Source organism: Lygodium microphyllum, chromosome 21 (assembly GCF_053477565.2).
Source record: "Lygodium microphyllum isolate KBCC chromosome 21, Lygodium_microphyllum_v1.1.10, whole genome shotgun sequence".
In the NCBI taxonomy this organism is placed as follows: Eukaryota; Viridiplantae; Streptophyta; class Polypodiopsida; order Schizaeales; family Lygodiaceae; genus Lygodium; species Lygodium microphyllum.
This window is the reverse complement of record NC_141155.1, coordinates 11617178-11632283: the sequence shown is the minus strand read 5'-3', so window position 1 is coordinate 11632283 and position 15106 is coordinate 11617178. Positions and strand designations below refer to the sequence as shown.

The 15106-nt window shown below is 42.4% G+C and overlaps 1 protein-coding gene across 2 annotated transcripts; it reads right to left on the bottom strand.

Moving 5' to 3' along the window:
* Window positions 1–8681: 8681 nt before the first annotated feature.
* LOC148017743 (maltose excess protein 1-like, chloroplastic) lies at window positions 8682–12645 on the bottom strand. 2 transcript variants are annotated; one of them, XM_087662188.1, is made up of 9 exons: window positions 12019–12645; window positions 11627–11815; window positions 11260–11550; window positions 11085–11174; window positions 10774–10875; window positions 10571–10689; window positions 10045–10107; window positions 9840–9901; window positions 8682–9740 (listed from the first exon to the last, which is right to left on the bottom strand). In XM_087662188.1, the coding sequence occupies exons 1-9, from the start codon at window positions 12319–12321 to the stop codon at window positions 9634–9636; spliced, it is 1326 nt and encodes a 441-aa protein (XP_087518314.1). In that variant the 5' UTR covers window positions 12322–12645; the 3' UTR covers window positions 8682–9633. The 2 variants fall into 2 exon arrangements, with proteins under 2 accessions (XP_087518314.1, XP_087518315.1); XM_087662189.1 differs by having other exon boundaries at window positions 8685–9740; window positions 11627–11812.
* Between the last annotated feature and the right edge of the window lie 2461 nt (window positions 12646–15106).

Below are 15106 nucleotides of genomic sequence, written 5' to 3'. Positions count from 1 at the left end.
TTTTGGATCTTAATTGTCTCTCCCTAACATCTAAGATCCTATCCGGCCTTAGTTCAAGGACTCCTTGACTAGGCATTACAATTTGTTAGTCATCAAGTACATGGTTAGGGTTGGGTACATATTTTTTCAATAGGCTGATATGGAATACATTGTGAACCTTTAGGTTCTCAGGGAGTTGCAATCTATAAGCATTGGGTCCTAGGCATTTGAGAATTTTGTACGGCCCACAATACCTTGGACTTAGCTTCTTGCAATCTCCTAGGGATAGAGAACTCTTTTTAGGGCGTACACGAATGAAGACCATGTCTCCTTCTTCGAAGACTCTTTCTTGACGCTTCAAATCTGCGTATGCCTTTTGTCTATCCTTGGCCGCTTGTATGTCTTGTCTTATTGACTTTATTTGATCATCCATGTCTTCCAGCATCTGCCTTGATGCTTCAACCCTTAAGGTTGGATCAGAAAAGTTTAGAGGACTTCGACAATCATGACCATATAATGCTTGGAAAGGGGTTATCTAAATGCTTTGCTGGTAAGAAGCATTGTAGGCAAATTCTACCAAAGGCAAGTATTGAATCCACTTCTTGGGTTCTCGAGAGCAGTATGCCCTAAGCATATCCTTGATGACTTGATTTACTCGCTCTATTTGGCCATCCGTTTGGGGATGGTAGGCAATGCTAAAACAGAGTTGAGTCCCAATAGCTTCAAAGATAGCTCTCCAGAAGTCTGATGTGAAGAGAGAATCTCGATCACTAATGATTCTTCTGGGTAAACCATGTAGCTTGAATATCTCCTTGATAAACAATCTTGCAATGTCGGAGGCTTTATAGTTTGTCTTTACTGGAATCAGGTGTGCAACCTTGGTAAGCATGTCAACCACCCCTCCTTGGACTTGGGGTAAGCCTACAACAAAATACATACTGATGAATTCCCGTTTCATTTGGGGGATGTCAAGCGATTGCAGTTTCCCTGGCATCATGACATGTTCGGCTTTGATACGTTGGCAAGACAAACACTCAGTGACATATTTGAGAACGTCACCTTTGAGCCTCTCCCAATGATAGCTCTTCCTAACTGCATTAAGAGTCTTAGCATAGCTAGGATGTCCTGCGTTATCTTCTGCTTAAGTGACTGGCTGTTGCTGATATACACAGCCTTGTTCTGTAGTAGACAAGTCCATTATCAATGAAAAATTCCCGATGCTTAGCTTGCAACTTTTGATTCTGCTCCTTGGTAGATATTTCCTTTAGCATTGTTTGGTAAGTCAAATTATGGCATGCTTCCTCTCTAGCTAATTCAAGTATAGGGTTGTTTGGCATAGATACTTTTGTAGCCAGAGATCTGGCCGTTGATGGATTCTGCAAGATTAGGGAATTTAGGAATGCCTTGCGACTAAGTGCATTGGCAACTACATTCTCTTTCCCTGGGTCGGTACTTGATTTCAAAGTCATATTCCTCCAATACTTCAATCCACCGACGTTGCCTCATGTTGAGCTCGTTCTGGGTAAAGATCCATTTGAGACTCTTATGATCGGTTACTAAAGTAAACATGTTCCCCAACAGGTAGTGTCTCCAAAGCTTTAGAGCATGGATGACAGCTAGTAATTCCAGATCATGCGTGGCATAATTCTTTTCATGACTCTTCAATTTCCTTGAAGAGTATGCTACTGGACGACCTTCCTGCATAAGTACACACCCCAAGGCAAGAATGCTAGCATCAGTTACTACCTCGAACTCTTTATTGAGGTCTGGAATTTTTAGAATAGGTACTGATATCAAACTTTGCTTCAATTTGTCGAAGCTATTCTGTTCGGGAGTTGACCATGTAATGGAAGTCTGCTTCTTTAGTAAATCCGTCAGAGGTGCTGCAATCAAAGAATAGTTTTTGATGAAGACCCTATACCATCCTGTCAATCCAAGAAAGCTGCGTATTTCTTTGACAGATACTGGTGTTGGCCATTCAAGCACACCTCTAGGTTTACTGATATTCCTTCTGATGATACTATGAATCCCAGATATTCAATCTGACGCTTGAAGAATGCACACTTTTTCATTTTTGAATACAGCTTATGTGACCTCATTGTCTCAAGGACAATCCGAAGTTGAGGTTCATGATCTTCTTCCTGTTTAGAATAGACTAAAGTGTCATCGAAGAAGACAAGCACGAAATCATCAAGATATGGCCTAAAAATATCATGCATTAATCTATTGAAGGTAGCAGGTGCATTTGTAAGCCCGAATGACATAACCAGGAACTCAAAGTGCCCATATCTTGTATTAAAGGCCGTCTTTGGGATATCTTCTTCCTTGATCCTTATCTAATAGTAACTTGACCTGCGATCAATCTTGGAGAAGATCTTTACACCTAAAGACGATCAAGAAGCTCATCTATTCTAGGAATAGGATACTTGTTCTTGACTGTTGATTGATTCAACCCTCGGTAATCAATACATAGTCAAAGTGTCCCATCTTTCTTTTTCTGGAATAGTACTGGAGCTCCCCACGGTGAATTGCTAGGCCGGATGTAGCCCTGATCTAACAGTTGCTTGAGTTGTTCCTTCAACTCTATTGCTTCTGGTATGGACATTCTATAAGGTCTCTTTGCAATTGGTGCAGCTCCAGGCACTAACCTAATCTCATGATCCACTTCTCTTTGAGGCGGAAGTTCGGTCAACTCTTCAGGGAATACGTCCACGTATTCCTTTAGCCAAGAAGGCCCTTCATGAGACTCTTGCTTTTGATCTAACTTGTTGTGTTTGATCAAGTAAACGGGTAATCCTTTTCTGACTCCTTTTATGATCCGAGATACTTTGGCCAATTGGATTCTTGGCACTCCTGCCTCACCTTGAGTTGTGACAAATTCCCTTTCAGAGTTACGAAAGGAAACTTGACCCTTTCCATAGTGAATGTGGGCGTCGTTGGGCTTAAGCCAATCCATTCAGAGTAGACACTCATGGATACCTAAATTCATGACTCTGAATTTGACTAAAGTCTTCTTTCCTCCCAGAAAGAATTCCACCTTAGCAGTTTGCTTGGTACAAGTTACCTCACGACCATTTGTCAATTTCACAAGCAGGGTAGGTGCTTCTAATGTGGCTATTCCTAATCTTTTTGCACATGCTGGTGAGATAAAGGAATGTGTACTACCACAATCAATCAAGGTTTTGAAACCTTTACCTTGATAGTCCGACGGTGTCTGAATCACCGAGAACTGGCGATTCGGCCCTTTCTTGTGTAAAGCGGCATGGACTGTCGCTCTTTCGAATTCTGCTTCCATGGTCGGATCTTCCTCTTCTTCTTCTTCTTCTTCGCATCTTTGCCTATTGGCAATGCAGGCGGTTCTTCCTCTTCCTCGGGTAGCGGCTCCTTGACCACGGCCTGTTCCTTGAAAAGGCGTTTGGCGATGTCCTCCACCAAGCTTGGGACATTGCCTCTTGAAGTGACTGGGTTCGTTGCAGTGGAAACAAGGGAGATTTCGGCCATTACTTTGAGTAGGAACAAAGTTGTTGATGTTATTCGTCCTTGCTTTCTTTCTTTGTCCCTAATTATGACCTTGAACTCTCTTCATTTGAGGTCTGAATGCTCCTCTGTTCGGGTCATTATAAGACTAAGTTTTGTTACTCCTTGGTCTGGCCTGCACCTCCTGAATTATAGGCGTCGCTCGAATGAGTGCATCTTGAAGATCTAATGAACGCATAGATTTGAGATGGGTATTTACTGGTGGATTTAAGCCCGCACAAAATTTGGACACCTGCTGTGTCATGTCCATCTATGGCACATACTTTAAAAGTGAGACGAATTTAGAGTAGTATGCGTCAAGAGTGAGTCCTAGCTGTTTTAGCTTGTAGAACTCGTTCATTTTTTGCGTGCAATATGTAAGTGGTAAGTATCTTCCCTGCACGGCTTTCTTCAACTTCTCCCAGGTAATGGATCCCTCTGTGATCCCTTGATCCCTGCACCATTGCTTCCACAAAAGTTTGGCTTCGCCGATGAGCTTTAACTTGGCGAGCATAGCCTGATTGGCGGGTGTAGTATCGGCTGCTTTGAAGTAATCCTCCATGGATTCAATCCAAATTTCAGCATTAGCCTGGACGAATCTGCCTCTCTCGTCAAACTCAGGTGGCTTAATTTGCTTGAGGAGGATCTTCTTCTCCTTAATCACAGCAGTACTTGATGTAGGAGGCGAGTTTGGAACTTGTACCTGGGGTTGTGCCTGGATAAAGGTTTTCTTAATGTTATTATACGATAATCGATGTTAGCTTATCTTTAATTCAGCTATCTCGTAAACAATGTAGCTAAACTTTTTATCAACTCTTATGCATAGCCAGACATTGATAAAAAGAAGTCTTTATTTGTATTTACATGGACATAGCTCTTTCGAATACAACGTTCCGTGTGATGATAAGTCAGTTGTTACATTTAGTTTGGGGAGAACAACGTTGTATTGCATTTATCTACAGGAACTGAGTAATAATAGGGTTTTGGGTCATGGATCTTTAGGAATCGATAAGTCATTGGAAGTTCAAGATATCATTTCCGTTGGAATCCATACTTCTCATGGCGGCCCAACACTTTAATCCTGTCAGCGGGGATTACACGGGTTACTTCCTCATATACATATGAGTTCATTTCAACCCTCGGACCTCGAATATATAAAGTCCAATTTACGTGAGCTTCCACAAAAACGAACAGCTTCACGACTTTCAAGTCTTCCAATCACTTGATCCTTTTTAAGTTGGTCTGTAGATAAGCAAACCGGTGGGCGGCTATCTAATAGATTCCTAAAACACCCGTCCATCTTCATTCCATATACAAAGGTGATGGATTATAGATCTGCTCCAGGATGTTCATCATCCCAATTCTTTGTCTATAAAGCGGAAAATGCATTGCAGTCATAAACATGACCCGAAATACCAAAAACTTGTTCCACGCTTCATAATTCTGCAAGACAGTGTTGAAGGTAAGGAAATGTTTAGACAGCAACAATTTCTTTACTTCCTTTTATTGAGATCTCATAAAAACAATTCCGTTGTTGGTCGGCTCTGATACCAACTGTAATGTGTCCACTAGTATCATCCAGGACACATCTTAGCAGTCCATCAGAAAGAATGTCTAGAAAGCTCCGCTCGGCACTCCCATGGAATGTTACGGGATTTGCGATTTAGGTCTTTCCGCGTCTGCCACATAGCGGAAGTATCCTGGCCGTTCCCACTTAGGATCGACTGGAATTAAGGTTTTCTTGATTGGTCATTACCTAACAGCAACTAGCGTCGGACCCAAGCGAACTACTTTACGCAGAAACGCCAGGTCCGAAGCGGATTCACACTGCACTTGGTTCAAGGAGAATGGGAAACGAGAGGGATGCAAAGCTCAACCTCTCTGCCATAAGGCATAGTCCCATTCCATTCCCCTAAAATAGCGTAAATTGGTTAAGACATCACTCTAGGTCAACGCTTTTGTTGTTCGTGTCCTTAGACGATCATCCCGCTGTTCTTTGAGAAAAGTTCCCGGCTAATCGGGACCACCCAACCGTAGGACGGACCCATGGCCCATCCTCCGCACTTTCCTCGGTTTGTTTTAGTTATGTAATTATTTAACACATTAATTTGACATGTAACAATCAGCTTCTTTAATTAATCCGTTAAGCACTAGTTTCTTTACGTAATCTTATCACGTGGCATAGAAAAACAATATCAAATAAGTTCTTTATTAACATATCATCATTTTTATCTTTGAAATACAAGGAGTTTCCGCCCGTAGGCTTGTCCATAATCCACCCGAAGCTATCCAGTAATCCACAGGGATCACTACTCTCAGCTTCCGCCCGTAAACTAGTATGCAGGCCTCGAGATCCAATCCCGAGTCACGTTAGCCTCTTATGCAAGACCCGGAAGGCGAGGGATTTACGGCTAGAGCCCCCCCTGGTACCCAAGCGTCCTCCTGCTCCAAGTAGAACTCAATGGAGAGACCTCTCGCGGCGGGTTCGGTCCAGGTTCCCAGCGTGGTCAACAACCCCCTTGGTTAGGGTCAGGCAGGCAGTCGGGGGTAACTGAAACTGCCTCTCCCTTCAGGCCTTCAACCTGAAGTGTAGATTATCATTTAATTTGTAATTCATAAATCAAACAGTGCTCTAAATTCTCTAGCAAGCACAAACACTTTCATTAACCGATCTTGTTGTTGGCAAACTACTAAGGAATGATTCTTTCCTTTCGAATGCATCAGCACTCGTTCCAAGGTGTCTTGCAGCTTGGCAAGATCCCTTATATTTTGGGTTAGGGTATACCTTATTAACCCAACTTGGTCAACCCTAAAGTTTATTGGATACTTTAGATTCTCTTTTTTTAACTTTCCTTATTTAGAAGGATATCAAAAAATACATCCTTTTGCAAGATAACTTGAGTAAGGATCCGCCATCCTTGTTGAGGGTATTTAACATTTCTTCTTGTGAATCAATCACAAGACTATATGACTTCGTACTTGCTGCGCAAGTCCTGCATCGTAATATACGATGAAATAATCCGTTTTCGTTTCTTCAAGCTGACGTTTGTTGGACCTAGGGTCTCTTTTTAAGAACCTCAGGGACAAACCCTAGTTCTTTTACATTTTACAAATTTATTGACCCTACAATTAGGGAAGATAGTCAAGTGTTAAAGGTATAAACGTTTCTTGGCCTTTAAATCATTCCCAAGGCATATTTCGCAGCATAGGTATTTCTAAGTTTACATTAATTCGGTTATCTTTTAGGAGGTAATATTGAGATCACTTCGACATGATTTGTTATCCTTGTGACAATTGATTTTTCAGTCCTAAACTTTAATGCTTTGAGGTTAGGTAAATTTAATTAATCCTCCTTTTTCCTTGCAAACGAAACTCATGCCAAATAATAATCTTTTCCTTGCTAAGATATGCAATTAGCAATGATAACTTCCTAGAGTTCAAGCAACGTACGAATCCTTTCATGAATTTCATCTTCCATGATGATTCGTTGAAAAAAAATATATAGGGGTTAATGGTGTAAGATGCAGTTTTTTTTTTCTTCAAGATTTAACCGAAATATACTATTATAGTAAGTAGATAATCTTGCCCGTAATTCGTTTTAATGCATGATGCTATTCAAAGGAAACTATGTTCTATACAATATCATTTGTTCAATTAAACTAAACTCATTCATCGTAAATAACTCTGAAAAATATATCTTATCCCTAACAATTCATCTTTGCATGATTGACTTAAAACCGATATAAAACCAAGAAGAAAAAACCTGGTTTTGGGGTGAGATATCCACATGTATACTGGGAGATGACCCTCCCGCAGCTACTCCTTGGACTTTCTTAGGCGGCATCGCAATTCGAACGTGAAGGCAGCTTTTACTCTTTCTTCCGGATTTCCACCATCTCTCTTTCGAGGCAAGGAGCCGTTTAAATGGTTGATCACGAGAAGGATTAATAAGACCTTTAGGTTCTTGGCTTCTTTGGAGAGAGAAATGTTTATAAAGCCTAAAAAGGCCCTATAGGGTATATACACGGCAAAAAAAGTTGTGCGTGAGTGTGGCTTCGTAACATACGCACCTTGAGAGATTTTTGGGCATGGGAGTGAAAGGACTTAGGGGTTTTCAAACCTAGGGGAAAAATTTGAAGGGCAACACAAGGGATTATAGCACGGGGAGAAGGTGTGAAGGAAAAAGGGTACATGGGGGTAAGGGCTTAGGGGGTGTGTTAAAAGGAGTATGGGGGGTGGAAGGGAAAAAAAGATTATGAGGGGGGTGAAGGGTAAAAGGAATATGAGTATAGGAAAGGGGGGGGGGGGGGGTTTAGGGTTTTAAAAACCCGGGGAAAAATGAAGGAGTAGAAGGGTTATGGATATAGGAAGGGGGGCTCAGAGGAGCCCCCCTTAGAAGCTTCAAGAAGCTTTTGTGGGGGGGTTTAGGAGCCACGTTTGGGGGGGGGGGGGGGGGGGGGGGAGGGGGGAAGAATCTTGGCGGCGACGACTGGGGGGGAAATAGACTGCAGGCGGCGGTGATGGCGTTTGTGGGGGGAGAGGATAGAGGTGGCAGGCGACTGGTGGCAGCAGCATTCGAAGCAAGGTGGCGGTGTATCTCCTTCCATCCTTCCTCCCCCTGAAACCCTGCGGCCCTCCCTCTTTAAATAGGGGAGGGGAGGGAATCCTCCCCCCCTTGATGTGTCTGCCTGCATGGCGAGGGGCCTAAGCAAGCTCCAGCGAGGAGCTTGCTGGCCCCTCTATCCCCCCTCTCTTGCTCCAGCTCGATGCGCCGCCGCGAAGGCGAATTTTTTTTCAAAAAATATATATATTTAATATATTACATATAATGTTGTCAAGTTGCAGAGTACATATAGCAAGCTTGTGAGCAAACATGGCCAATGACTTGGGGATCAAATTTATGAAAGTGTTGCACTATATTGTGACAATACTAGTACAAACATGTTGATCAAGGCCCTAGTCTATTATCCAAGAAGAATACACACAAGTTCTCTATCGCTTCATCAAAGAGAAGATACTTAAAAAAGAGAAATTAACTTGGTCCACATCGAAACAAATAAGGCAGTGCTAGACATCTTTACCAAGGTATTAAATAATGACAAGTTTGAATGGGTAGAAAGGGAAAGTTTGTCTAGGTCTTAATGCCCTCCATGAAAAAGCATTGAAACTTAACTTCTCTCCTATGCTCCTTTAGAATTCTGGTGCACTCTTGGAAGGGCATGGCCATGCTAGTGGGAAATGGCAAAACTAATAGGAGGGGAGACACCTTTGCTCCAAGTCATCATATGGGTCAATTAGGAGAGTCTATTGAGCTCTTAGTATCCCTTAGTCTCTTTTGTTCTTCCTATAAACAGATGTGTGAGTACAAGACAATTGGTTATGATATTGATACATATCACTTTCCAATTTAGAAAAGGTCTAGAGTTACATTGATGGCATAAAATGAATGTTTTTAATCTCAGCCAATAAAATCTTGTTGAGCATTGCTTGAAAGGATCCGGGCAATCCAAGGAGCTTGGGTAAGAAGATTGGCGTGATCATGAGTGAGATGGTGATTGAAACACATAATCAAATAATGGGATGAAGCTGCAAATCTGATATAAATCCAATGTTGCTATGAAGTGCATCATACATTTCTTGAGACAAGAACATTAGACATCTACTTTCTTCGAGCTTCTGCAATGCAGCCATTATGGTGGAAAAACTCTCCAAGCTTTCATGGAAGCACCAACAAGATTGAAGAGACTTAAGAGAAACAGCACGTCCTGGAGACATGAAGACAAATGACAGTAGGTAGCAATATCTGTATGGACTCTGTTGCGGTATGGATCCAAGGGTCTTGCAAAGGGGGGTAATCTCAATTCCAAAGGCATCATTTGCAATTTATTATCAGAAACGCCACCAATATTCAAACATGTAACTTTCAAGCAGACACTGCAATCTGGTTAAATTGAGCTGACGACATTACTATCAGTGCAGTGCAGCCATTCAAAACAGTTTACAATGGCGCAGTCGGTGCATATAACATATGGAGCCATGTATTCACCTCCATCATCCCATGATTGTGCAGAGTAGTACCATCTACAGCCACCACCTGATCTTACTGGACTTGCACTCCAAGTGTGTACAATATGGGGCTCATATCACCTTGGCAGGTACATGCCCCTCATTAGAAACAAGCTCTTTAAGAGGACTGAATGGTGACTGCAGACCGTATGCTTTGGAATCCTTGAACAACACCAATCCTGTTGATAAAAAAACCCCAGAGTTTCGCAGTTATATCAGGGCAATATGAAATATATGGCATCCCTCCTCATCGAATTGGCTTATTGAATCTACATTACCTAACCAAGTACTGAGAGCAGCGCTTACTCCCCAGAATACTGTGTTGGTAATGCATTTGTTCCTGGGCAGATGAAGACACATGGGTCTAAAACTACTGAGCGCACTTTTGAAGTAAAAGATGTATGCGATTTCCATAATTTAACATAATTGCCACAGAAAATAGAGAAAGTGTAGCATGGCAAAAGAAGCTTGTAAAGTACTCACATGTACATAGTGGCTAGAATTGCCCATCCTTGAAGCAGAGTACCCCAAGATGCTCCTGTAAACCTGCAGATGCCAACTTTACTCAACACAAGAACATGGCAAAAGAGGCCTCAATCGACCTCTGAAATGAACCTGTAGAAATGAAGTTGAACTCATACAGAGAACACTCTGTGCCACAGATTTACTGCAGGCTCTGCAGTGACCTCTAGGCCAAACTGATAAGATTGCATGGACCCCATCCTTCATGCAGGCATGCACACATGCAATTACTTCATGTTTGCTAACCAATGCATCATTGATATGAATATACACATAGCAAGCTCGCACATGAATACTTTTCTTTTGGTTTCCCTGTTGTGAAACGAAGAATCTGATTATGTTCCAGTTCAAAGTCATGTGCACACACACACACACACACACACAGGCTTTTCTTTCAGTATCACATAGCTTTCCGCCCAACCCCACAGCGAGAAACAAGATTGCACATGAAACACCAAAGTACTGTACTCTTGGTTAAGGATCGTACCACATGACATCACGTGTAAAAAGTGCACGTGGAAGTAGAAGACTATTCCCAACCATTGCCAAGATCACTGTGAAGACTGACAAGCCTCGGATGTTTGCAGGATTGATGTAGTTCGTCCACTATCAATACATTTTGAGCAGTCTATTAGTTCATATAGCTTAATACTGGGAGGTCTTTTATATAACAATGTACCACAACCTTACCATCTGAGCTACAGGAGCCCACATAAAGAGAAGAGTAGCTGTCCAAGCGGAAACAGCACCTAGTAGATTTGCAGCATCTGGAGGCAGCTTCCCAGAATGCCTCTGTTGATATATCACACCAACAGAGAGAGACAGCCATAAGAATTTTCAGCAAAGAGGCAGTCACAGCATGGTGATAGGACTGACCAAAATGAGGATCACGGCAATAGTTAAAATTTGCAAAGATCTCAACATAACAGTCATTTTAGAATCATTTCTTTTTGCTTTGGTAGATGAATTGAGCAGAGAAAACGAGGTTGAGAACTAGTTACCAGAATGATCAGGCCCAAGGCAACAACCAAAGCAGTAATCCCAGGCACCATGCTAGGTGGTAAAACTGCATCGAAGGTAGACCACATCACCTGCAAGTAGATCCTCAAGCAGATTCAGAGGCCACAGGTGACAATGTATCACCACTTACTTTCTGCTTACTAAAAGAGTTAGTACCTGTGGAAGAACAGATAAGCCACCAATTGTGATGGCATCTTCCCAAAAGCCCCATACTCTAGGACTCAGCAGGCCCTTGTAGTTTAAAAAGTTGAGAAGAAGTCCAAGAGACACCGCAGTGGTAGTGGCTGCAAACGCAGTTGATGGCATAGAGCCAGCCATAGTCAACTGCACAAGAACAACGAAAGTGGATATGACTCCAACAGCCTGCACCACCATTGCTCCTACCTCTCGTTTCTTGGCGAAGTAGGAGAGCAGAGAGAGATTACCGAGAAGCCCTGTCAATTGTCCCTGCAACGCAAGTTCCACATTAAAAAAACAGCAAAACAGCCAACAAGATTATACCAGAAGTGCTTATGTTCAATACCATCCATGGGACTGCGAACAGGGCTATCTTGTTTCCATTTATCAGGTTCTGAGTGTTGAGAATAATCTGTGGTAACTGAAGGAGCAGAAATGCAACTGTAGCTGATCCAGTGAATCGACTGGTTATGGAGTCCCATTGGGTGTAGGGGTCAGATGACAAGCTCTTATTTGATACATCATCAACGCTCTGCTGTATGCATTAACCATCGGAAACAAGTGAGTATTAAGCACAATGTGCAGAACAGAATGATCTGTACACATAGCTAAAATCTCTTCAGACTAACGGTATATGGTCAGCCTAGTTTTTTTTCTTCGATCTTGCAAATGAAGCAATGAAAGATCATCATGTGTCGTACAAGTAAATCTGCAGCAGATAAAAGGTTTGAAGTTGACCTCTTCTGGTCTATCTCCACCGACAACAGGAGACTCGCCATGGTCGAATGTGGCAGCGGCTGCTCGATGGGAAAGCACAACGACAAGCTTGCTTGCTGGAAGGCTTACTAGGGCACTCTGTGCATGTTCAAGCGGTGAGAAGGGTTTGGGTGTGGCAAGACCAATAAGCACGGGTCTGGCCCTGGCAGTTCTGCTCCTGCAGCACACATCACTGACACGGCTGGCACAGAGGCATTGAAGCCTGTGCCACTCTGGAATGCAGGTGCTGTAGCAACCCATCATTCGAGAGGGTATGACTTGCATCACGGAGGATTCTTGGGGATAATTAGTCTCAGCAGAGGTACTTACCCATCATGAAGTGCATGGGGAATGGAATTATACTTTGGCATCACCTGTGGGGAAGCATATTGTGGATTGATGATTCAGGCTTGGCATCAATTCCACGCTGAGAGCGTCGGAAGCACAATCAGTTGCAGCGGTCTTGACCTGTGGAATGTCAGAAGCGGAAGAGAGAGCAAAACGCTGTCCCTCTCCCTCTCTCTCTCTCTGTGCGTCGTATCGGAGTGTAGATATTAGCAGAGGGGGTAGAACTGGATTGGCTGGAAAGCTGCACCCACGCACGGGAGCGGGAGAGGCAGGTGAAGCAGCCCGAGGTGGCCTCTCCATGCTCCAAGTGGGCAGTTGTGGCGATGACACGTGCCCCCGGTGCCTCGACCCCACGATTTTCTCAGCCGTCCATATGTAACCACCAGGGTCCCAGCCTGCCCTCACTTTCGCGACCCACCAGCGCTCGAATTTGAACAACCCAAAAGCTTTAAACTTAAAGGGCTGCCATGCCACGCGGAGACTTGCTACACTTGAAGTATTGCAAGGAAAGTAGACTGCATGTGCCACCTCTTTTAAACCTCTTCTTCCTATCAGACTAGGCTCTCCGCGCGCCGGAGCGGGCGTGATTTTTGCCGCGGGGGGGGGGGGGGTGCTGGACGCGTGGCACCCGCCCCCGCGTTCTCTTTCTTTTTTGTGGGGGAGGTGGGAGGCTCCCACATGGCACCCGCCCCCACCTCTCCTTAACTAATAGTATAGATGGGACTAGCACTCACACTAGTACTCGGGCAAGTGCAGATGTTCATTATCCTAGCGCTTTGCATTACTTTTCACACCAAGACTTGCACAAGTATGGGTCATATTAGCATTTACACGATTGTGTTTCTCTCTCTCTCTCTCTCTCTTTTCACCCATGCAAACGTAAGTGATTAAGTCCCCTATATAGCGAAGGTGTCCAACCCCCCTTGGCAAGCACCCCATTCCTCCAAGATTTGTCATCAATGAGAGCATGCAGGCTTAACAAAGTCAAAAAAAGTAGTAACAAATTAGTGACCACTATTCAAAATTCTATACAAACATAATATACTTCTACATAATTGTACCAAAGCTAAACATTAACTACATTCTAATATTCACTGCTTTGTTACCCCAGGTTGAAAAAATGACGCAATAACCGCACTACCCATTAGTGCATGACAAAAAAGTTTCCTCTTGGTTTTTCCACAACCACAATCATCCTTGCCATATTTTCAAAAGCAAGGCCTCATCCTCACTTATCATATTTTCAAAACAACGCAACATGAAAAAAAAGCCAACGAATTCTCAATTCACATTGAACATCCAAATCTATCTTTAATTTTGAAATAGTTTTCTTTTGCGAGCATTGCTATCAATGGTAGCAAGCGTCCTCATTTCTACATGCACCGACGATGAATTTTGAATCGTAGCACTGGATGTGGATTGTATTTCTTTACAAAATATGGCATGTGCTACATTGACACAACACATCGTTAGTAAGAGCACAACCCATGAAAAATAGGGAGAAAAAAAGTAATTAGCATAGGCAAAGAGAGTACCAAGAGAATACCAAATTTGATATCCATATTCAGTTGATCTAACACAACCAAACAACGCAAGTCATGACACTCCCATCAATTCCATTGAGGAGGGATTCTCCTTGAGTGCGATCGAGGTACAATGTGGTTGCAAACATGGGGTGCCACATAGTAACACTGCACATATCCCTCATAGATAATCTCAATAAAAAAACCTTCATACATTTGAACAAATGGAAGATTCTCAAGGTGCTCAATGAGATCTTTGCATTTTAGGCTCCTATGTTAAAGGCAAGAATTGTTTCTACAAGCTCATTTGAGTTTGAGATGCATGGTAGTAACCAAACGTTGGGTCTTCATTTTCCTACAAAACAAAAGTGCAAAAATCAAACAAGCAAAGATGAGATGAGTTTTGAAAGAGCAATAATGTTATAGGAAACCAAGATGACACATTGGAAGTAGCAAGGGGAGATCAAACTCTTTGCAAGTCTTCCTTATACACAATATTAATAGTGGAACTTGCACAATAATCATTGCCATGCAACATTATTTACATTCAAGCATAATAAATGCAATGGAAATATATCTTTAAGATCAAGAGAATTTAAATATTTTATAGAGTAGAGAAACATATTATAATCTATATTAGTAATACTATTAGCATATTGCCTCACATCTCCCAATATCAAGGGCAATGATTCAAATTTACTTGTTTCATCTCTACATTCCTTGGAGCACGTATCGCCCTTTCAACAAAGAAAGCTAATTGATCATGCATACCAGAAAAGTCATTATACACACATGCAATGACATCCCAATTGATTCCCCTTATATAACCATGCTTTCAGGCAATGCGACTCTATTTGTAGCATTTGTTAAGGCAATACTGTTGTGATGGCAAGCTCAACACGTGCGGACATTGATGATGGACCGCTTGGCTAGATGGGTCCACACATTTATACTGAGCATATTGGTGGTCATTATGATCCTTGCATGGCCATTGACTTATCACTTATTGTATTTAGTTTGTTGCACCTACCTACGACTGGCATAGTTATAGTGCTAGTCGATTAGTATAATCAGTTATGTATTATTTAACTTAGTAAGCCACTTTCCTTTATGTTGTATCTTATTTATACTTTGTGTACATTATATTGTGTGTGGAAGAAGAAGAAAAAACCTAGCAAGAAAACATTTTGGCCTCTATC